General features: G+C 34.2%; 1 protein-coding gene across 1 annotated transcript; it reads right to left on the bottom strand.

Annotated features, from left to right (window-relative positions):
• Window positions 1-1019: 1019 nt before the first annotated feature.
• Window positions 1020-5298, bottom strand: LOC131076749 (probable CoA ligase CCL5). Its single transcript, XM_058014071.2, has 7 exons — window positions 4915-5298; window positions 4090-4746; window positions 2176-2362; window positions 1940-2085; window positions 1792-1859; window positions 1499-1601; window positions 1020-1408 (listed from the first exon to the last, which is right to left on the bottom strand). Exons 1-7 carry the CDS (start codon window positions 5296-5298, stop codon window positions 1295-1297), a joined length of 1659 nt encoding a protein of 552 aa, XP_057870054.2. The 3' UTR covers window positions 1020-1294.
• Between the last annotated feature and the right edge of the window lie 18393 nt (window positions 5299-23691).

Below are 23691 nucleotides of genomic sequence, written 5' to 3'. Positions count from 1 at the left end.
ATTGAGAATATTCGACCAAAGGCAAGAAGCATTTAGGGGCAGGCAAAGGCCTTTAAGAATATCTTGAGGAGAATGGGTCGGACGAAGGTATTTCTTGTGGATGATTGAAGTCCATTCATTAGATTCCTTAAGAGCTCTCCATAACTGTTTAGCCAACAAAGCTACATTGAAGTCACGAATATGCCTAATGGCAAGACCACCAAGTTTCTTCGGAAGGTAGACCTGATCCCAAGCGACAAGATGAAGGTGATTTTTGGATTCAGTACCAGTCCACAAAAAATTCTTCTGGATTTTCTTCATTTGGTCAGCATACTTGGCAGGGATTTAAAGAGGCTCATAGGATAAACCGAGAGATTCTGCAAAGAGGCTTTAATCAATTGAAGCTCAAGTTTTAAAAATTTAGGGTAAGATGCATGACTTTGTGATCCATCTAATGTGTGTATTAAATTGACCAAGGACATGTGAGAGTGATAATAACTTCGCATGGAATAAATGTTCATACATGGAAGATGTAGTAATATCAGGTGTATGGCAATGTGTCTACTAATACATAAAGTATGGATAAATATGTGGGAATGTGTGTAAATAGGTATAGGTGAGAGATTGAGAAGTAAATTCATTTTTGTAGAAGATTTATTATGTAATTACACTAAGAAAAATTACCTCAAGAATAAGTGATAGAAATGTACAAACTTCACTATTACAATAATATAAGATTTTATTAAAATATTTATTTCGTTAAAATATTTATTTCGTTAAAATTCAAAAATTTCAAACATTTAATATTTATTACAAAACTTGATAACAATGCACCTAAAATTATATATTTCATATTAAATCTATATATTTTGTTCCTATAAAATTTGAATTATATTTTTTCAATTATTAAATATGTAAATTAATAATTTATTCAATCTATTTTATGTTATAAATGTTTAGAATTGCAAGTTGTATTGTAAACTAATAACTAATAATTTTCCTTCGCCGAAAGAACTAGATAATATGTGATGGATATGCTTATGAAATTCCCTACTCTATATTAATAAAATAATTGAAAAAAAATTAAATGTCTTTCAATGATCCTCAAGATAATCATTGCAGCTTTACATTTTTATTTGTGAAATGTTTATGAACTTGTAAATCAAATATTTTCACAGTTAATGAAGTGTAATGTAATGGTGTTTTTGGATTTGAGTTTATTGAATTTTTCATCTAGATTGAGATGCCAGAAAAAAGGATAATCAGGCAAAGTTCTGAAGTATATATATGTATGTGGGGTAGTGGGTAAACACCATCAGAGCTTTGATGTTGCAAGGACTGCAAGCTCTTTGCGAAGGATCTTCCCTGCTGCAGATCTCGGAATGCCATTCACCATCGCTACTTTCCTCACCTTCTTGTATGGTGCCACCTGCAACCACAATCTCATTTCATTACATACCCTAACAGTCTGAACAAAATGCATATTCTTATCATATATTAATTCTTTGTAATCTGTTACCTGTGCAGCAACAAAGCTCATAACATCTTGTTCACCTAAATTGCTTCTACTTTTTCTCACCACGTACGCCAATGGTATTTGTCCCGCTTCTTCATCCGGAAACCTGAACAATATCCACCACCAAATCTTAACAAACAATAAAAATATCAAATCATTAATTTTACTTAGCTAAATAAGCAGAATACGTTCCATATAACTACATGGAAACAGAAATATCCGTATGTAAACTGATAATTTGATAAGATTTATCCATACACTAGAACTTATATATGTTAAGACAACTGATAACTTACGGTACAACGGCTGCATCCAAAATATCAGGATGCGATAAGAGAAGAGCTTCCAGTTCTGCAGGGGCAACCTGCACACGTATCATTTGATATCAGATAATTAAACATGCTATTATTGTTTGTAAGTTATAGTGAGAAGATGAAAATTTACCTGGAATGCATTGTACTTGATTAACTCTTTCAAACGATCAACAATATATAAACTGCCGTCATCATCAAAGTAGCAGAGATCCCCTGTATGCAGCCATCCTTCTTTGTCTATTGTTAACAATGTGGCTTCTTCGTTACTGAAGTAGCCTGCATTTTTGTTCATTACAGACTATCATTCTGTTTTGTTTTTTGGTGGGTTAAAAATCAGCCATATGTTTTATAGGATGATGTAGATACCTTTCATGACAAGAGGACCTCTGAGCCAGAGTTCCCCTTGGTGATTGGGAGGCAAAGGATGAGCAGTATCTACATCTACTACTTTGGCTTCCATATTTGGAGACAAAAGACCTGCAGAACCATATTTTTTTGAGCTTTCCTTTGTAGTAACGGCTGCCGCACCAGTGCTTTCTGTCATACCGTATCCCTGCATTAATATATATATATATATATCAATGCCTGAGATTAACAATCTACACCCATCGTTGATTTTCCATACTCTTTAACTCTCTTCGAAGATTGGCTGAATAGTGAGAAGAAGCTCTATGCCAATTTCTAATAGGATTTAGACGCAAACCAAACTAAAATGTATAATTCATTAGAATTTGATGTTTTGATGTTTTGATTTTAATTTTAATTTTTATCCACTAATCAAAACATATAATACTTGAATTGAGCTTAGAGATAAGAAAATTGAAGTTGATTAGTGTGGCAGCTTGATTCAAATAAATCAATATGAGATCCTGGTGGTTAAGAGTTATGATCTATAAGATAAGATTTAAGAAACTAATGTTGTTTTTCTTTTTTTAAATAAGTAAATCAGGGAAAGTAGTTAAGATTTGGAAGATTATAAGGTAATGTAATTCTATATTTTGTAAGATTTAAAGTGCAAATTTTATTAGCAATTTGAAGAGTGTTTTCTTTGATAGAGTTTGGAGGAAAAAATGGCTTGGTTTAGAAGAGGAGGTTAGTATGTGTAATATAAGTTAATTGGATTAATGAAAATTTTATTAACAACTTCAAAATATTCAATAAAAAGATTGATAGTTACTGTAAAATAGTCAAAATTTATAAGATTGTACTGGACAATCCTACATAGTAGAAATGTACTCTTGTATTAGGAATTATCCTAGCATCCAAGGTAGAGGGAAGTTTGAAAGAAGAAAAGAAATTCATTGCATCTCTAAAGAATGACTTTTAATAGATTATATTTACAAAATTTTAGAAAAGAAAGTGAATTAATGTCCAAATATGATTAATTAGAAGTCAAATATATTGAAAATTACAACTAATATATAGTTTACAAAAGATCATTCAACACACCTTTAATGCACAATAAAGACAATAAGAATAAAAGTTCCTAATTTAAACATGTGAAATGAGAAATATAACCAAAGCTTGGAAGATTATAGCAATTTAAAGATTGTTTTCACACAGTAAGATGAAGGAGAATGATTTGAGTTGGAGGAAGCTAGAACTAATACATGTTTAATTTATGATGGAAAAAAAATATTTTTAAATTAAGAAAAAAGAACTAACAAAATCTTTATTGTCAATTTTAAAATATTGAATTAATAATTATCACAAATTGACCAAAACTTCATATAAATCTATTAAAACAATTCTCTTTGAAAAGAAGAAGCTCCTATGTTAGAAATTCCCATAATATCCAAGATCTAGAGATGTGAACTGATCCTTCAAAACTTGATTATTGAAGATTTATGAAACGTAAAAAAAGAAGAAGCCAAACTTCCATAACAATGAAATGAAAGAATGACCCAACACATTAAGTTTTGTCTCCCTATATAAGTAAATTTTAGGGTTCTAATTGCTCATTCATATTATTATGCCAGATTGAAAGATAGAATATGCTCAACAAAAAGGCTCCAAGGAGTTCACTTAAAGCTTTTATGTTTAAAGGTGACCATATTTCAAAGGAAGAGAACCAAAAATCTATGATTAGAGTAGTGGAGGATAGTTGGCTTCACAACTGTTTATTTAAATAGATAATGATACATCCCCTGAATCACAAAACACTAGAAAATAAAACTCTCTGCCTCTCCGAGAAAACCCATGAGTACATTTCATTTCACTATATATAATTTGTAAATGTCACTATACCAGAAAAACAAGAAAACGTAAAGGTGTGCATACCTGAATTAGTTCGATTTGGGGGAATCTGGTAGCAAATGCCTGGATCACTTCTTTACCGAGGGGCGCAGCACCCGACGACATGTATTTCAATGAAGACAAATCATATTTCTCCACCAGATCAGAATTCGTAAAGCCCAGAATAATGGGCGGCACCACCGGCAAATTCGTTATTTTAAACCGCTCGACGGCTTTCAGCATCTCTTCAAACCCAAACTTGGACATTATCACGCACGTGGCTCCCGCCGCAATAAGTCCCGACGAAAACACAGAGAGCCCATAAACATGGAACATCGGCAGCACCGCCAGATATACCAGTTCCCAACCGTTCGTCCCCGCCTCCGCCAAAACAAAACGAATCAGCAAAATTATCATCGAGATCAGATTTCTGTGAGTGATTATCACTCCCTTACTCACTCCCGTCGTGCCGGACGAATACAGCAAGGCGGCTGTGTCTTCTTGCCGTATTTTAACCGCCGGCAACTCCCAAGAATGATCTTCAATCAGTTCTGCAAATGCAATGGTATGCCCCTCTTCAGAAGCAAAAATATGGTCCTCCTCTGGTGTTTGTGCAATAAACACCATGGGAAGACCTGTGCCTTTCACTTTCTCCTTCAATTCACTTATTGTGAATGCCAATCTCGCTTTTGAATCTTTCACCTGTGTTTTTTACACAGGAATATGGTTAGAGTGCAAAGTTTTTGGATAACACTGTTTGTTTTCTTTATTGAAGTTTCGAATCACATTCAATGATTCATCGTCGGAAATATTATAACCAAATTTTAATGCAATATATATTTTCTCAAACATGAAGATATAGCTGATTACCTGCTTGATTATTTCAGCTGCAGTGTTGAGAGGATTGGTGGTGGTGGCCACTGCTCCCAACGACAGGATTGCAAGGAATATGACAGGAAAGTGAATTGAATTGGGAGAAATTATGCATACAACATCTCCTTGCCTTATACCCAATCTGTGTAGACCTACTGCAACGCGTCTGATCTTTGTGGGCAATTGCTGGAACGAAATTTGTTCCTTGGTTGAAGAATCGATCAGAGCAATTTCTGCAGTTGGGTGTTTTGGAGAAAGCGCATAAGTGACAAGATCCAGGTAGGGTTCATCTGGGATTGATTGGGGCTTATGCTTGCTGTAATAGATCTTATTTTTCTTAGAGAAGCCACTCCTCATGTCTCGATCGGGATCTCCCTGCATTTTTTTCTGAGTGATCTGTTACAGTGGGAGGCAGGAACTGATATATTCGAGGCCTGCTTTTTATCTTTCTTCGTTGTCGTCTTCCCTTAAATCGGATTAATCAATGAAAAGCTCTAAAACAAGAATGCTAAAAATAAAGACAAACGTTAATGAGAAACTTCCAAACTCGCAGTTGCATTGGATTCGGGCTTGCTTATCTATTGTTACCGCAATAAATAAAAATAATAAGATGGTATATGTTTTAGCCCGAAAAATTTCCCTTGAGGCTTTTTTGCTTGAAGTTTCACTTCAAATTATCAAGATTATTTACTATTGTTACACAATCACTAAAAACTAGCAATCATGTTTTGTTATACGATAGGTATGTAGAATAAGTGTGAAGGTAAATTAGGAAAAAAAATTGTTATATTTTTTCTATACATTTATGTAGTATGTGAGGTCAATTGATATACAATTGAAACAAAACCTTTGAATCAAGAAAATAATTAGGTTCCAATGCACTCATGTCATGTTTTGCAATAGGGAGGGAGGGAGAGGGAGAGGTAGGGATGGAAAGAGGGAGAGATAGGAGGGGTGTAAGGAGATAGAGGTAGAGAGAAAGATAGAGACAGAGATGGACATGGAGGAGAGGAATATGGACAGAAGGAGAGGGAAAGATAAAGAGAGAGGAGAAAGGGGTGAGTAGATATGAAAGAGATAAACATATAGAGAGGGTGAGTGAGAGGGAGATATAGAAATATAAATATAAAATAGGAAGTGATATATAGAGTAAGATAGAGAGGGAGATATAAAAAGATAAAATATAGAGATAGGAAGCAATATATAGAGTAAGATAGAGAAGGAGATACACAAGGTAGAGATATGAAGAGATAACAAGATATATATGGAGATATAAAAGAATAAATATGTATAGATAGAGATAGAGAGATAAAGAGATATAGATTTAGAGGTGTACGAAGATGGAGAGGGAGAGAGAGGGAGAGGGAGACATGTCTAGAGATAGAGGGGGAGGGAAGAAGATAGAGAAAGAGAAGATGTACTTGAGGTTATCTATATATAAGGAGATATAGAGAGAGGGGGAGAGGGAGAAATAAGCAAACATAGAGAAGAAGAGATAGAAAAATAGAGATGGAGAGAGGGAGAGAGAAATAGGAGAGATAGAAAGAGGGAGAGAGAAAGAGTGAGAGATAGAGATATGGGAAGAGAAAGAGAGATAGATAAAGATATATAGAAAGAGAAAGGGAGAAAAGGGAGAGAGAAGTAGATATAGAGAGGTGTATAGCAGGATAGGGAGGAAGTAAGGGAGGAAGTGATGGGGAGACATAGAGAAGGGGAGGGAGAGAGAGGTAGAGGAGGGGGAAGAGATAAGAGTGGGGAATGGGAGAGAGATAAGTATAGAGGGAAGAGGGAGGGAGAGAGAGAGAGAGAGAGAGAGAGAGAGAGAGAGAGAGAGAGAGAGAGAGAGAGAGAGAGAGAGAGAGAGAGAGAGAGTATATAAACGAGGAAAGGGAGAGATGGAGAGATATATATAGAGGTCGATATAGAGAGATAGAGAGGGAGGGAGAGAAAGGGAGAGAGAAAGGTAGAGTGGGGGGAGAGAGAAGGGGATAGAATGAGAGAGACAGGTATAGAGGGGGAGGGAGAGGGAGAGAAGAAGGGGGGGAGAGATAACTCCATATATAGACAAGGAGAGAGAGAGATATATATAGATAGAGGCTGATATAGAGAGATAGAGAGGGATATGGTAATAGATAGAGAGATAGAAAGTGAAATGTAGACAATTTGATCCTAGGCTAACATGTGCATCAACCTAAAATCAATCTCATTTTCACATACATTTTAATTAGAATAAGTGAAAATGAGCTTGACTATAGACCTCAAGGGAGAGCCAAACATAGTTGGATTCACACCTAATCTGTTTATGAGGGCTGTTGCGATTAGGTATTCATTAAAGATATATAACAAACTAGACTAAAGAGGGAAATTATGAACTAGATTGATGGAATGCGTGAAACTAAAAAAAAATGTATAGAATATAAGTACAGATCTAGAAATGAGACACAAAGGGGCACCTGTGCAAAAATATGAGGCAAACTAGGTAGGAGAGGGGTGCTAGGCAGTGGGGTCCTGCAATAGTTTAATGCAAAATATATAATATTAGGGTCAAGATCGGGAGGTCCTCAAGGAGCTATTCTCAAAATCTAGAGTAGAATTGGAAGGACACAAGAGCCTAGATCTAGTGTCAAAGGGTTTTCCACTATATGACATCTATAATTTTATCTTTAGATAAACTATTTTCTTGATCTTTTGATTGTCATCAATATTTAGATCTAGAGCTAAACACATAAAGAGGGGAAAAATGGTTGTGTTGTATATGAATTATATAAGTCAAATCCTATGATGGTGCTCTCTCTTCCATGACAACAACGACGAATGATAAAATCATCACATGTTCCTCAATAATAGATGCAAATAAATGAAAAAAATTACAATTATTACCTCATACAAAAAACCCTAGCTTGGATATTGTGTGAGATGACATGAAGACTAAATCCTTGATGCAACAAGATGATTGCAACAATAGATGATGTTTCAATATACTCGATATTGATCTTCAAATTATTTACTTTGAGAGGTCCATAATCGTGCAATGAATGACTTGAAATTCTTTCTCATGACCATAATAAGTGAATTTACTGAATTTGTATAGTGTTAGACCCTTCACCATTTGAAAGTGAAAAAGGAGTCACATTTATACGTGTCTTTCACCTTTTCATTAAGTTTTCAAGAGAGCTTGATAATGGGATACAAATTGAAAAGAAGGAAAAATAAGGTTTTACTAGTATAAACATGCAAACTAGGAATCATTCCAAATCACATCATACATTTCATTGGAGAACAACCAATTAGGTCCAACTTCAGTCCCTTAGGAGAGTTGGGTAGTGTGGTTTATTCTTCTCTTTATGACTTGATATGTCTGGATATGAAATGATGCAAGAACTAGGTATAACGACAAGAAATTAACAATATTCTTCATAAACAAAAAGATATAGAACTGAAAACAAGCATATAAAGGAAAATCTATGATTAAGACATAGAAAAGAACGTGTCACTAAAATATAGTTCTAAAAGTGTTGGACTATTGTGCTAGGTGCCTTATTATTAATAGGTGTTGTGCAACCTAAGACTTCAGATCTTAGATCATAATTCTCTTCAGATCATGCTCTCCAAAATCCAATCAAAAAGTGAACTAGACAGGTGAGTGAAGTGACATAGTCCAATGGTTTCTACTTGTTTGAAATCTAGAACTATAGGTCTCAGTATACACTCTACAACTTTCAACAATCATATATGTTATCTGAACATAGAAATGAGGAAAAAATGTGGGGCTCTATAGGGGATTTACTAAGTCAAACCCCAAGTAGGAATTAACCTCCACTACAACAATGATGATTAGAAAAGAGATCTTACCCTTGGTAGGGAAGAGGTTGAAAACCTTAAGGAAATGCAAAATTGACAAATGATATGTTCACTATGAATCTTCTTGCCTTGAAGCCTCATAAAAGGTTGGCGTTTCTTGATAGGAGTTAATGCATGTCTTCATTCATAGAGGAACACATAAAATTTATCATGGATGCTAGAACTTGAATGCTTGATTTCAAATCTCTCCTTCACCACCTTAAAGATTCTTGATTGAAAGTGCTAAATTTAAGCATGAATTGAAATTGAATGCTTTTAGAAAGATGTTCAAATGAGGGGGTGGAAGTTGTATTTATACACCGTAACTTGACATTTTTCATGTCAAAATTTTGAAAAGAGCTAACATTAGGGGGCACTTTATTGTTTAACAATTTCCCAACTGTTGGAGAATCAAATTTGGGCCTATTTTTACATGACCATAGCTCTAGACACCATAGTCCAGGAGGAAAATGCAAGTTGTGTACTGGAGCAATGCACATCCGAATGTATATCAGTTCAAATTAGCAAGGGGTATTAACCTCTAACTTCTGTTGGAGATACTCAAAGGTATCTTTACACAATTTGCCTTCATGAAGATATCTATAATCTGTTCTTTTGTAGGTATATACTCAAGCTTTACTCCATTATCCAACACCCTTTCCCTCAAGAAGTGATACCAAATGGATATATGCTTTTTTCTATAATGTTGTATTGAATTCTTGGAAATTTTTATTGCACTAGTGTTATTACACATATTTGGGATGGGTTCAATGAGTGTTACACCTATTGGCAACAACAATGCAGGAAAACTGAGAGGGGGGGGGTGAATCAGTTTTCGCCAAACTTGAACAAATTAACCTCAACTTAGGATCTGATCAAGAACAACAATAAAAAAGATAAAAACCACAACAAAAACACACATAACACATAGATTTTTGATGTGGAAAACTCGGTTAAGGGAAAAACTACGGTGGGAACCTACCCACAATATGATAATACTCTGCAGTAGTATGTGAAATATTACAATGGGGAATGCACATGCATTCAGGCCCAATGCCTAGAGCTCACTACTAAAAAACAACAAAAGGATACAACTATGGGAAGGCACACTGCCTTACAAAGATCAGACAACAATCTGGATTACATGAATTGAAAGAATAACATCTCCAAATGCCCGATCATAGTTCTAGTTAAGCACACTATTTGCTTTGCAATACTTCTCTACTCTTCTTCACACTTTTGAAAGATAAATTCACTTGTTCGCACATACAACACTCTCAAATAATGCAAACACACATCTTACATGATTATTAGTCTTATTTAAACAAATCAGCAACTTTAATTTCAAGGCCGACTCAATGCATAATACCTAATTACAAAATTACATCACACGATACATAAATCAATATCCAGACCAATACAATGTTGGCATGGACATAGCATGGACCGAAATAAAAATCTTGAACATGCAACACCACCGAATATCTCGCCAAGATCATCTACAACACGTAAGAATCATTGGGTCGACCAGAAGGTCATATAAGATGAATAATACCACCACACAAATAAAATATTCAATAATACACACATCGATCAATGCAGATCACCAATACGCATAGAACATGATCGAAAAATATCAACAAGCAACATGAATTCCACCGCAACAACCGCAATAACTCAGATTACTAGAATCATCATCATCTCGCTTCCGGAGCTCAAGAACACCAACATAACTTACTAACAAATTGAAAGATAAGCTTGTGAAGTTCCAAATCATGGACCACTCAGACTGAGGACACACATGAATGTCCCAAACGCTCTCTAAAATCCACTCAACATAATGAATCAATTCCATAGCAATACAAAACCAACAGAAAAACCAATCATCACACCAGACCTCATAACTTGATCAAATCACCTTCTGGAACACTAAAACTTATGCTGAAACAACTGAAGATACTAATCTCTGAATCCTTAAATCCAGATCAAAATATCTACAATATACCAACCAAACCAACTCTCTTCAACACCGAAGCATAAGAACATTGGAGCATTTTGACATCAATGACAACAACACATTCCAACAACTCTAATATCCATCAATCTCCCCCTTTTGGCATTCATGGTAACATATCAATGTGAAAAAAAATCAATGCAAAGAAAGAAATCAACTCCAACAATATCCACCTGAGAACATGCACACATAGCTCTCTACCTTAGATAGATAAGACAGTTTTTCACATGCTCTCTCCCCCTTTGACATCAATGCAAAAGGCTCTCGAAACTGAATAACTCTTCCTCACACAATCACAAACTAAACCACATACTGACTACTCCCTCTGAGCAGTAGCACCTACTCGTTAATCTGGATATCAGGATAAGACTATGAAGTCCACCAGATTGATGCATCTCAATGCATCTAGTTCATATAAGGGGGAAATCACCCTTAACTTCTCTCTCAGATATACAAATGTATCTGCAGGCAAAGGCTTTGTAAAGATATTTACAATTTGTTCCTTTGTAGATACATACTCCAATTTGACTTCTTTCTCATTCACTCTGTCTCTCAAGAAATGAAACTTGATTGATATATGTTTTGTCTTGGAATGCAACATTGGATTCTTAGAAATATTGATAGCACTTTAATTGTCACAAATATAACAGTATGCTCTTATAAACAACTCTAATATATTTCAACATCCACTTCATCCAAATTACCTGAGTAAAATTGCTAGCAACAATAATGTATTCAGCTTATGTAGTAGATAAAGAAATAGCATCTTGCTTCTTACTTGTCCAATAAACCAATTTCTTTCCCAAAAAGAATGCACCACCTGTAGTGCTCTTCTGATCATTGGCATCACCTGCTTAATTAGCATCTGTATAAGCACTTAAAATGAAATCACCATTATTTGGATATCACAAACCATAATCAACTGTTCCCTTCAAATATTTGAATATCCTTTTCACAACAGTAACATGACTTCCCTTAGGATCAACTTGGAGTCTTGCAACAAGACATACAAAATTCACAATGTCTAGTCTAGTTCGAGTCAAATATAATAGTCCATCAATCATATATCTATACAAAGTCTGATTAGCCTTCAGAGATTCATCATCTTTTGTTATCTTGCACCCGATTACCATAGGAGTTCCAACAAGTTTGGAATCACCTAACCCAAACTTGTTCAACAATTCCTTCACATACTTTGATTGAGATATGAAAATTCCTTTATCAGTCTGTGTAATTCGCAATCCCCAAAATAATTTCATCTCACCTATCATAGACATCTCAAACTTTTTTTGCATATCATTAGCAAACTTCTTATTCCAATCATCATCTCCTACAAAAATAATGTCACCAACAAATACTTCAACAATTAAAATGTTATTATTATAAATCTTGAAGTATAAATTACTATCAACAATCATCATTAGCAAACTCTTACTCCAATCATTAGCAAACTTCAACATAATGTCACCAACAAAAACTTCAACAATTAAAATGTTATTATTATCAATCTTGAAGTATAAATTACTATCAACAATACCTTTACAGAATCCCAACTTCATCAAATATCTATCCAATATGGCATACCAAGATCTAGGGGCTTATTTAAGTCCATACAATGCTTTCTTCAGTTTGCATACCATGTCTCCTTCATCTGTCAATGAAAATCCATCTAGTTGATCAATGTAGACTTCTTCTTCCAACTCACCATTCAAAAAGGCTGACTTCACATCCATCTGATATACCTTGAAATTCTTATAAGTATCATATGCAAGAAATAATCTAACAACTTCAATTATAGCTAGCGGAGAAAAAGTCTCCTCAAAATCAACACCTTCCATTTATGAATATCCTTTACATACCAGTCTTGCTTTGTTTCTAACAATTTCTCCATTTTCATTCAGTTTATTCTTGAATACCCATTTAGTACCAATTACATTCTTGTCTTTAGGTCTTGGAACAAGTTCCCGTGTATTGTTCTTCTCAATCTGATTTAACTCTTCTTCAATAGCTTTTACCCAATTTTCATCTTTACAAGCTTCAACAACATATTTAGGCTCAATCTTGGAAATCAGACATGTCTCTTCAACAACAATTTTTCTCCTAGTCACCACACCTTTATTTTTATCACCAATAATCCGATTCTCAGAATGATTTAATCTTACATACTTGGGGGTCTTCTGATTGTTCTAATTTTTAGTCTCTTGACCTTCTTCACCGCTAATAGCATTTGGATTTACTAACTCTTTTGGATCACTTTGTTTTATTCTCTAAGTCTGTACTTGCTTTGAACTAACACCCTGATCATTAGATTCATATCCACATGCTTTGACTTGTTTCTCATGCACTCATCAACCTTCACATCTGCACTTTCCACTATTTTTCTCAGTCTTTTGTTGTAACAATGGTAGGCCTTGCTCTTAGTAGAATATTTTAAAAATATTCTTTCATCACATCTCACGTCAAATTTTCCTATATCCTCATCTCTTTTGATATAACATTTGCTTCCAAAATTTTTAAAATATCTAACTGTAGGAACATGACCAAACCATAACTCATAAGGGGTCTTACCAGAATCACCTTTTATATGCACTCGGTTGAATGTGTACACAACAGTGCTAATATATTCTCTCCAATAGATATGCGAAATATTTCCTTCAATCATCATAGTCCTAGCAGCATCCAAAATGGTTTTGTTCTTCCTTTCAACAACTCCATTTTGCTGAGGGGTTCGCAGAGCAGATAATTGTCTCCTAATTCCATGCTCTTCACAAAAAGAATTAAACTAATCGAAAGTGAATTCTCCTCCTATGTTAGTTCTTAGACACTTGAGCTTCAATTTTGTCTCCGTCTCCACCCTAGCTTTGAATATTTTGAATTTCTCTAGTGCTTCAGATTTCTCCCTTAGAAAAGTGACTTGCATCATTCTAGAATAGTCATAAATCAACAACATAAAGTATATGTCACCCTGCAAGCTTTGCAGCCTAGAAGGACCACATAAATCAGTATGCCCAAGATCTAATATCCCATTAAATGTATACTATTTTTTCTTGAATCAAATTCTTGTTTACTTTCCAAATTGACATTCTTTACACACCAGATTAGTAGACTTCACTATCTTAGGCAGATCTCTAACAACTTGGATAGAACTTGTCTTAACCATGCAGTCATAATTAAAATGACACATCCTCTTATGCCACAACCAACTTTCATCAATCTGAGCAATCAAACAACTTTTTTCACCAACATTCAGATGAAAGATATTACCTTTAGTTTTAGTTCCTAATGCAATTTCTATACCAAAGATATTCAAGATTTTACATTTCCCAATCTTGAATTGTAAATCATATCCCTTACCAACCATCTCTCCAACACTTAAAAGATTATACTTCAAATCCTCAACATATAAAGAATCATCAGTATTATGCTTACCATCAAGAGAAATAGAACCTCTACCACAGATTACAAAAGCTTTGTTGTCTCCAAATCTTACTACACCGCCATCATAATTCTTTATATTCACAAATTTACCTTTATCACTTGTCATGTGATGTGAACAACCACTGTCAATCACCCTTTCATATTTCTCTTGAATCTTAGTAGCCAATGCTTTCTCTTCAACTATGCAGCTTGTAGAATCAACAGGTACTAGATCATCTTCCTTGGTAGAAATGAATACCCACTCATCTTTTGAATTCACTTTCTCAGAATCATCATCTCTCACACATTCATCAACTGCATAATAACACTTTTTTTGATATCTATACTTGGGATTAGTCTTGTAAGACTTATCATATTACTTTGACACTCTTTTCGGACATCTAGAGGCAAAATGTCATATCTTCTTGCATGAAAAACATTTCAAAGGTAATTTCCCTTCATACTACTAGCTCTCTTAGGCAATCTTCTAGCAGTAAGTGCTTCAAGCTCTTCCAATTCTCTTTTCTGTTCTTCCATCTCTCTCATTTCCCTTTCATATCTGGAAACCCTAGTTGAACTCTCTCTTAGATCATACTTCTGCTTCCCAGATATAGTATCTTTAAATGCAATCTCAATTTTGGCATGTGATTCTCCAAGTTCGCTCAATTCAAAAGTAGCAATCTTACCAACTAGCATGTCTCTTGTCATAGTTGTCACAGTCCGGATCTCATCAAAAGCAATGACTTTGTGTTTGTAAGCAGGAGACAAGGATCTCAACACTTTAGCCACAATCTCATCTTCTTCAATGATTCCATCAGCACATCTGATGTTCAATACAAGATCATTCACTTTAGCCATAGAGGATGAAATATTCTCATCTTCTTCCATTCTCAGCAACTCATACTTTCCTTTCAAGCTTTGCAATTTAACAACTTTCACATCTTTGTCTCCTTCATACAAGGTTTCTAACTTCTCCCAAATCTCAAGAGCAATCTACAATCCCATCAAATGAGTCATCTCTGAATCAGTCAGGGCACTCAACAATGCTTCTTTGGTATGTTCAACATCCTTGATCTTATTTGCAGTAACAAGGCCATTCTGAGGAACAATCTAGACATTCTTTGTGATCTTCCAATAATCTTCTCCAAGACATTTCAAGTGACACTCCATCTAGTTATTCCATATGGTGTAATTAGCTCCATCAAATCTCAGACTCTCCTTCTTGAAAACAACAATTTCCATCCCGGATCTTCTCAAGCATTCAATCTTTTCCCAGAGGATCTAGCTCTAATACTAATTGTTGGCAATGATAATGCAGAAAAATTGAGAAGGGGGGGGGGGGTGAATCAGTTTTCCCCAAACTTGAACAAATAAACCTCAACTTAGGATCTTATCAAGAACAACGATAACAAAGATAAACACTATAAGAAGAATCCACATAACACATAGATTTTTGATGTGGAAAACCCGGTTAAGAGAAAAACTATGGTGGGAAGCTACCCACAATATGATAATACTCTACAGTAATATGTGAAATATTACAATGAAGACTGCACATGCATTCAGGCACACTTCCTAGAGTTTACTTCTCAAAAATTACAAAGGGCTACAATCGTGGGAATTACAAAGATTGGACAACAATCTAGATTACATGAATTGAAAAAATAGCATTTCCAAATGCTTGATCACATTTTTGATTAAGCACACTCTCTTCTCTACAACACTTATCTACTCTTCTTCACACTTTCGAAATATCAATTTGCTTGTTAGCACATACAACACTCTCATAGAATGCAAACACACATCTTAGATGATTATTAGTATTATTTATACAAATCATCAACCTTAATTTCAAGGTCATCTCAACTCGTAAGACCTAATTATAAAATTACATCACATGATACATAAATCAATATGCGCACCAATACAATGTCAACAGGGACATAGCATAGACCTAAATCAAAATCTCGAACAGGCAACACCACCGAATATCTTGCCAAGATCATCCTCAACACACAAGAATCATCGGGTCGTTCACAAGGTCATATAACATGGAGAATACCACTGGACCAATACAATATTCAATAATGCATACATCGATCAATGCAGACCACCAATATGCATAGAACATAATAAAAAATCATCAATAAGAAATGTGAATTCCATCGCAACAACTGTAACGAATCTGATTACTAGAATCATCATCATCTCCCTTTCGGAGCTCAAGAACACCAACATAAATTACTAACAAACTGAAAGATATGCTTGTGAAGTTCCAAATCATGAACCACTCAGACTGAGGACACACATGAACATCCCAAAAACTCTCCAAAATCCGTTCAATATAATGAATCAATTCTGGAGCAATACAACTTTGCAATACAGAACCAACAAAAAAACCAATAATCACACCGGACCTCATAACTTGATCAAATCACCTTCCGGAACACTGAAACTTATGCTGAAACAATTGAAGATACTAATCTCTGAATCCTAAAACCACATTAGAATATCTGCAATATACCAACCAAACCAACTCTTTGCAACACCAAAGCACAAGAACACATGAATATTTTGACATCAATGACAACAACACATTCCAACAACTCTAATATCCAACAACACCAATATCCTTCAATGTTTGCTTCATCCATAGAATCTATGTGCGACATAAAAATATTATAATATATTCTGCTTCAACTGTAGATAAAGAGGCAAAATCATACTTCTTACTTGACCAAGAAACCAACCAGGAGCCAAGAAAGAATGCTCCACCACTTGTACTTTTCCTGTCATCAACACTTCTTGCCCAATCTGCATCAATATAAGCTATCAGAGTAAAATTTGAACTTTTGGGATACCACAAATCAAATTCTTCATTTCCTTTTAGATATATGAAAATTCTTTTTACTACCACAACATGTGATTCTTTCGGTTCTTGTTGAAATCTAGTTGCCAAATAAACTACATACATGATATCCAGTTTGGTAGTAGTCAGATATAATAGTCCTCCAATCATTGACATGTACTAACTTACATCTACTTTAGGGGATTTATCATCTTTAGTCAATTTATCATCTTATTATCTTTACACACCGTTTTGGAGTTCTCCAACCCAAACTTATTCAACAATTCCTTAATGTACTTAGATTGAGAAATAAAAATTCCTTTGTCATTCTGATTTACTTGCAAACCAAGAAAAAAATTTAACTCTCCAATCATGGACATCTCAAATTCCTTTTGCATCTCATTAGCAAATTTTTTGCACATGCCTTCATTTCCTCCAAATATTATGTCATCAACATAAACTACAACAATTAAGGTTTTACTTTTAGAATCAATTTTGAAATTTATAAATTGCTATTAGTCAACCTCTTCTAAAAACTTTGATCAATCAAATACTTATCTAGCCTTCCATACCAAGCTCTAGGAGCTTGTTTTAATCCATACAAGGCCTTCTTCAATCTACAAACAATGTTTGGATCATATTTCAACTTAAATCTTTCCAGTTGTTCAATGTAAACTTCTTCTTTCAGATCTCCATTCAAAAATGTTGATTTCACATCTATCTGATAAATTTTGAAATCCTTAAAGGCTACAAAATCAAGGAACATCCTAATTGCCTCCATCCGAGAAATCGGGGCATATGCATCCACAAAGTCAATGCCTTCAACCCATATATAACCTTTGAAAACCAACTTTGCTTTCTTTCTCACAACTTTTCCATCTTCATCCAACATGTTTCAGAATACCCATTTTGTTCAAATTACATTCTTATATGTTGGTCCATGAACTAATTCCCATGTATGATTCTTCTCAATTTGATCCAGCTTTTCTTTCATTGCCTTTATCCAATTCTAATCATTGCATGCTTCTTCTACTATTTTCGGTTCAATCTCTGATAGCAAGCATAACAAAACTTGTTTTTGAGCTACTTTTCTTCTTGTGATAATTCCTTTGTTCTTATCTCGAATAATCTAATCCATTGAATGATTCTTTTGAACATATCTTGGGGTTTTAGATGTAGATGCCAGAGCTTCCCGGGCGTCCTTTTCTTATTCCCGTTTTCTAGTTTTCTCTTCCCTTTTTCTGTCAGTCATTTCATCATTACTCATATCCCGCCAATTTGTCAGACTCTTTAAAAATGTCTTCATCAACCTTCACATTTGCACTTTCAACAATCTTGTTTAGCCTTTTGTTATAACACCAGTATGCCTTGCTCCTTGTAGAATATCCTAGGAATATGTCTTCATCTACTCTACTATCAAAATTTTCAAGATTATCTTCATCTCTTCCTGGATATAGCACTTGCTTCCAAATAACTTGAAATGTTTCATTGTCAGAGTTCTACCATGCCATAACTTATATGATGTCTTTTCATGTCTTTTTTGGTGTATAATTCTATTAAGAGTGTATATTGTAGTGTGAATTTCTTCTCTCCAATAAAATTCTGAGAGTTAGGCTCCTTTGATCATTTCTGGATGCTTCTTGTATAGTTCGACTCATCCTTTCCACTAGACCATTCTACTCTAATGTCCTAGGGGCAGACAATTGTCTTCTAATATCACCTTTCTCACAAAAGTTGTTAAAATCATCAGAAGTAAATTCTCCTAATCTATCAGACCTCAAATGTACTTAATCTTTTTGTCAACTTCACTTTCAACTTTAGACTTCAATATCTTGAATTTTTCTAATGGTTTTGACTTCTCTTAAAAATGCAACCCATGACATTCTAGAATAATCATCAATTGACAACATGAAATACTTCTCACCTTGTATACTTATTGTTCTGGTAGGACCACATAGGTAGATGTGCACCAATTCCAACAGTTCAGTGGACAACTGCTCCTTTCCTCTATATGTTCCTTTTTTTAGATTTCCAACTTGTCATTCTTTATAAATGTTGTTATTTGGTTTGGTTAGCCTCGGTAAATCTCTTACTACACTTGATGAACTAATCTTCACCAAGTTGTCAAATTTGATATGACACATTCTCCCTCAGGTGCCAAAGCTAGCTATCATTGATCTGAGATAACAAACAATGCCTTGTAGCTCCTTCTAACAGGTACATGTTTCCACTAGTCCTTTTCCCTACTACAATAAAAATTATGGATCCCTTCCAGATCTCACAACCATCACCCTAAAAGACAAGATTGTAATCATTTTTGCACATTTGTCAAACACTCAGAAGATTATGATGTAAACCATTCACATAGTAAATATTATCAGTATTATGCTTTCCATCAAAAGAAATAGAACCAATTCCTACAATCTGTGATGTCTAATCATCTTCGAACCTAACAGAACCTCCATTGTACTTTTCAAGATTGAAAAACTTACTTTTATCACCAGTCATATGACTTGAACACCCCCTATCAATCAATCATTCATTTCTATCTCTTCTAATATGTAAAGTAGTAGCAATAGTCTTAGAAATATCAATCATAGGTACATCCTTTTCTACCAAAAATAAACAATCACAATCTTCATAATTTGATTCATCATTTGAAATACTAGCATCATCCTTAACATAGTAGGCTCTCTTATTAAACTTTTCTTTACCTTCTCTAAACTTGATCCTTTTTTGGGACATCTAGTAGCTATATGACCAATCTTTCCACATCTAAAGCATTTAAGAGGTAACATACCTTTGTATTTGCTCATGTCTTTCTTCAATTTCCTCACAAAATTTTCTTCCATTTCATTCGAACTTTATCTTCCGAATCTTCCTTGGAGGCTTTAAAGACAAACAACTATTTTAACTTTGTCATTTCAAACTTCTTTATCTCAAATGCTGATAAAGTATCATGAAGTTTCTCCCTAGTAAAATTCTTTGGACCATACATTAATTCAATAGTAGAGATCTTGTCATTCTAGGTTTCCGATTGAGACATCAAAATCTTCTCAATTATGTCATCATCTATCAAGGTGCTGCCAAGTTCTTTGATTTCATTTATTGCACTGCTAACCTTCTAAAAATAACTTGTTATATCTTCTCCTTCTTCCATTTTCAAGTTCTCATATTTGCGCTTAGTTGTTAGCTTCTTTGATAATTTAACTTTGTCATTTCCTTCATAGATATCTCTCAACTTAAATTCCTAAACCTCATAAGTAGTATTCAATGAAATAACCTTTGTCAATTCAATCTTTGATAAAGCGCTAAAGATAACACACCTTGCCTTTTCATTCTCTTCATAAGCTTGAATCTCATATGGAGTGGTAAGACCATTTGCTACTTGTACATATTTAGTCTCCACTACTTTTGAAGTGTTGTATCCCAAAGAGATCAGGTAACCTCTCATATACACTTTCCAAAAGCTATAGTAAGATACTTCAAAGATAGGAATAGTCAGTTTATGTGCCATCGGATCAGGATCTACCTCAAGCGGTTAAGCTCTTCTCCAAGGAACCAAAGCTCTGATACCAATTGTTGAATATTCGGGCAACTGTGAGGGGGTGAATTAGTTGATAATTTAAACAACTTCTTCTATTGTTTTACACATCAAGAATAACCAACATAATTGATTAAAGTAGATATAGCATGAAAACATATGCACACAATAGATCACACAATGAACACCAGATATGACGTGGAAAACCTAAGAAGGGAAAAACCACGAAGAATGTTAGTTATCAATATATAAAACTGATTAAGATAATTTTAAAAAAGGGTGGCTCATTGCCAGAATGCTCACAGCAGGAGGGCTCACTGCCCAAAAAAGGCTCACTATCGAAGAAAGAAAGGAAGAAAGAAAGAAGGATAATCCACTACTATAACACAATCTGTGAAATCAGAACTGCTTCCGGTGCCTCAACACCAACACACTTCACACATCATTAATAATCAGATCTTCCTTTTTCAATCTCACATATCTTCAATAGAAATTCTAGATAATTGCCACACTAACTCATTCAAATCATCCTCATATATATACTATCTCTGAGAAACATAATCTTCTAAGTCAGCCAAGACAAAGATCTAAAATAGGCCAATTTTAAACATTCTAGTGGTGGGAAGGAATGAGAAGTAGACCATACCCTAGCACACATCATTAGTTAGATCAACACATTACATCAATTATAAATTCTGGACCCAAATCATGACTCGCACAATATACAAATACTGTTACTCTTCCTCGAATTCTGAACTTAATTTGGACCAAAAAAAAACTGCCCAAAGCAACAAAAATAAGAATGGAACCAAGATACTCATGAATACCATTGATTAACACCATATCCAATAAACAAAGAAATTTGGATCCCCATCAACTTAATCAATCTGCATTGAATATCAATTGTAACACGTCTTCCAGAGCACCAAAGGTCCCGAGAACACATCTACCAAATTACTAACACCAAAAACAACCATTATGTTGACATCAATGACAACCAATCATAATCATCAACATCAACATCAACATCACATTTGTAACAGGGGAGATCATAAAAAAGGTATTCAAGATCCCTTATTTAACTTTATTGAAAAATACGATTTTTCTTTATACCTCACAACTATGTGTGAAAATTACAAGTCATTAAGTGTGTCATCTTCTCCTACAAAATCTACTAACAACTCTTCTTTTAGCCAAATCTCCCACCTTACACAAAACTACCCTACTTTTTAACATCAATACGTATCAAGCTCATACTTTGAACACGACTCGCCAACTTTCAATACCTTAGGGTACCGCTATTGGGCCTCTTGTCCTTGGTAAGAAACTCCATGACCCCCCACATGGTTCAAGGAATATGTCTCTAGATTTAAAGGGGATGGGAAAGTTAATATGGATGAGCATATATTAATGCATACTTTACCACCTACGAGATTTTGGAAGCACAATATAGATGTATAGTAGTTTTCCTATCTGTTGACTCTCTAATTAATGTTAGAACTAGCTAGTTTTAAATCATTTACCTATTAGCTCCATTAGAATTTAAAATGATGTTAAATTGAAATTCAAATATATACTAGCTCAATTGTGACCCGAATGAAGAAAGAGATATATAGGTACCCATGAAATAGATTGTGGCAAAATTTAATAAATTGGTTAAGATCTAATTGAAGAAATAAAGAGACAAATAACTAAAATAAGAAAATATTATTTATATTATAAACACTTAACCACTAACATAATATTTCATTTGAGGAGAGCTAGAGTTATTAATCTATATGTGGTTCAAACCATGATTATTGAAATAGATGATGATCTCTTCAACGTTGGAAAATAGAAAATAGAATTGTAGAAAGGTAAGAAAAGAACCAACTTTACCATTACCCCTTCTTCAGTGAATCCCATGATTCAAAAGCTACAAAATGATTTGATTTCATTGATTTAAATTTTTTTTTTTTACAAATGTAGTAACAATAGTTGCCTTTATATCAAAACACCCTAAGAAGGAACCTTGTCCCTTAAATATTGATAGCAAGCCTACAAGTTTTCCACCTCCTTCATATATTTTGATTATTGAACCACCCCCGTCCTAGGAAACATAATAATAATACTATGCGAATTTTCAGTTAATACTGGATCATGATGATGCTTCCTATCTAGAGATTAATAGACATATGAAAATGAGCACCTTAAAGGGAGTAATTGAAAAGTTGCAACATTTAAAGGTAATCTAGAAATTTATGGCAACTCTACAATAATTGAAAAGAAATGAATAGATCATGAAGACACATGTAGTCTTGCACCATTTTAACTTGAGGTCAACCATACAAAGAAAACAAATAATGTGGGAAATGAGCTAGAAGTAATCCTGAAAAGAAATGTGTTAGCATTTCATAGTCCAAAAGGGTAGAAATTCACTAGATTATATCTTCAGCAAGAAGAATTCCTCTTCTTCTCAATCATTCACTTATATGTCTTTGAATCTAACCAAGGAAAATTTAGTTACACATCCAAGAACTTATTCTAAAAAATGTTGGTAGTGCTTTTGATTCCTTTGATGTTATAGAACACCACAAGAAAAATAAAATTTAGGGGTCAGTGCAAGAAGATGAGTCCACTTTTTGGCCAAAAAGTGGAAGTGTTTTCCCTGTTTTTCAGATTTTGTCTCACTTGAGCTTAAATTTTGAAACACTTAGAGATTGAATCTTGGAAAAAGTCAGTACTATAAAAGATAGCTCTCTAAGTTTACTTTTCAAATATGTAATTTATTTTAATACCCACATAATAAAAAATAACTTTTTGAATGGAGTTCTAAAAACTATGTTTTAAAAATGCCTGTTTCAGGACCATACCATGCATGTGTACGACCCACACTTTTTGACACAGTTAAAATTATTTTCTCAAACCGTTTTGGGAAATGGTTTGTAACACACTGAAGATTGATGAGCATATTTTTCTGTATTTTTTTTTCAAATATTTTTTTTTAATTAATTTTTTAATGGCCGTAATTATCTTTTTAAAAATTTGACGTGTACGACCCACATAATTTGACGTAAACTTGGCATTTTTTGATTTTTTTTTTTTTAAATTGAAAAGAATTTTGTGTAGATT

This window comes from Cryptomeria japonica, chromosome 10, assembly GCF_030272615.1.
Source record: "Cryptomeria japonica chromosome 10, Sugi_1.0, whole genome shotgun sequence".
In the NCBI taxonomy this organism is placed as follows: Eukaryota; Viridiplantae; Streptophyta; class Pinopsida; order Cupressales; family Cupressaceae; genus Cryptomeria; species Cryptomeria japonica.
The sequence above is the reverse complement of the archived record's forward strand: the minus strand, read 5'-3'. Positions and strand labels throughout refer to the sequence as shown.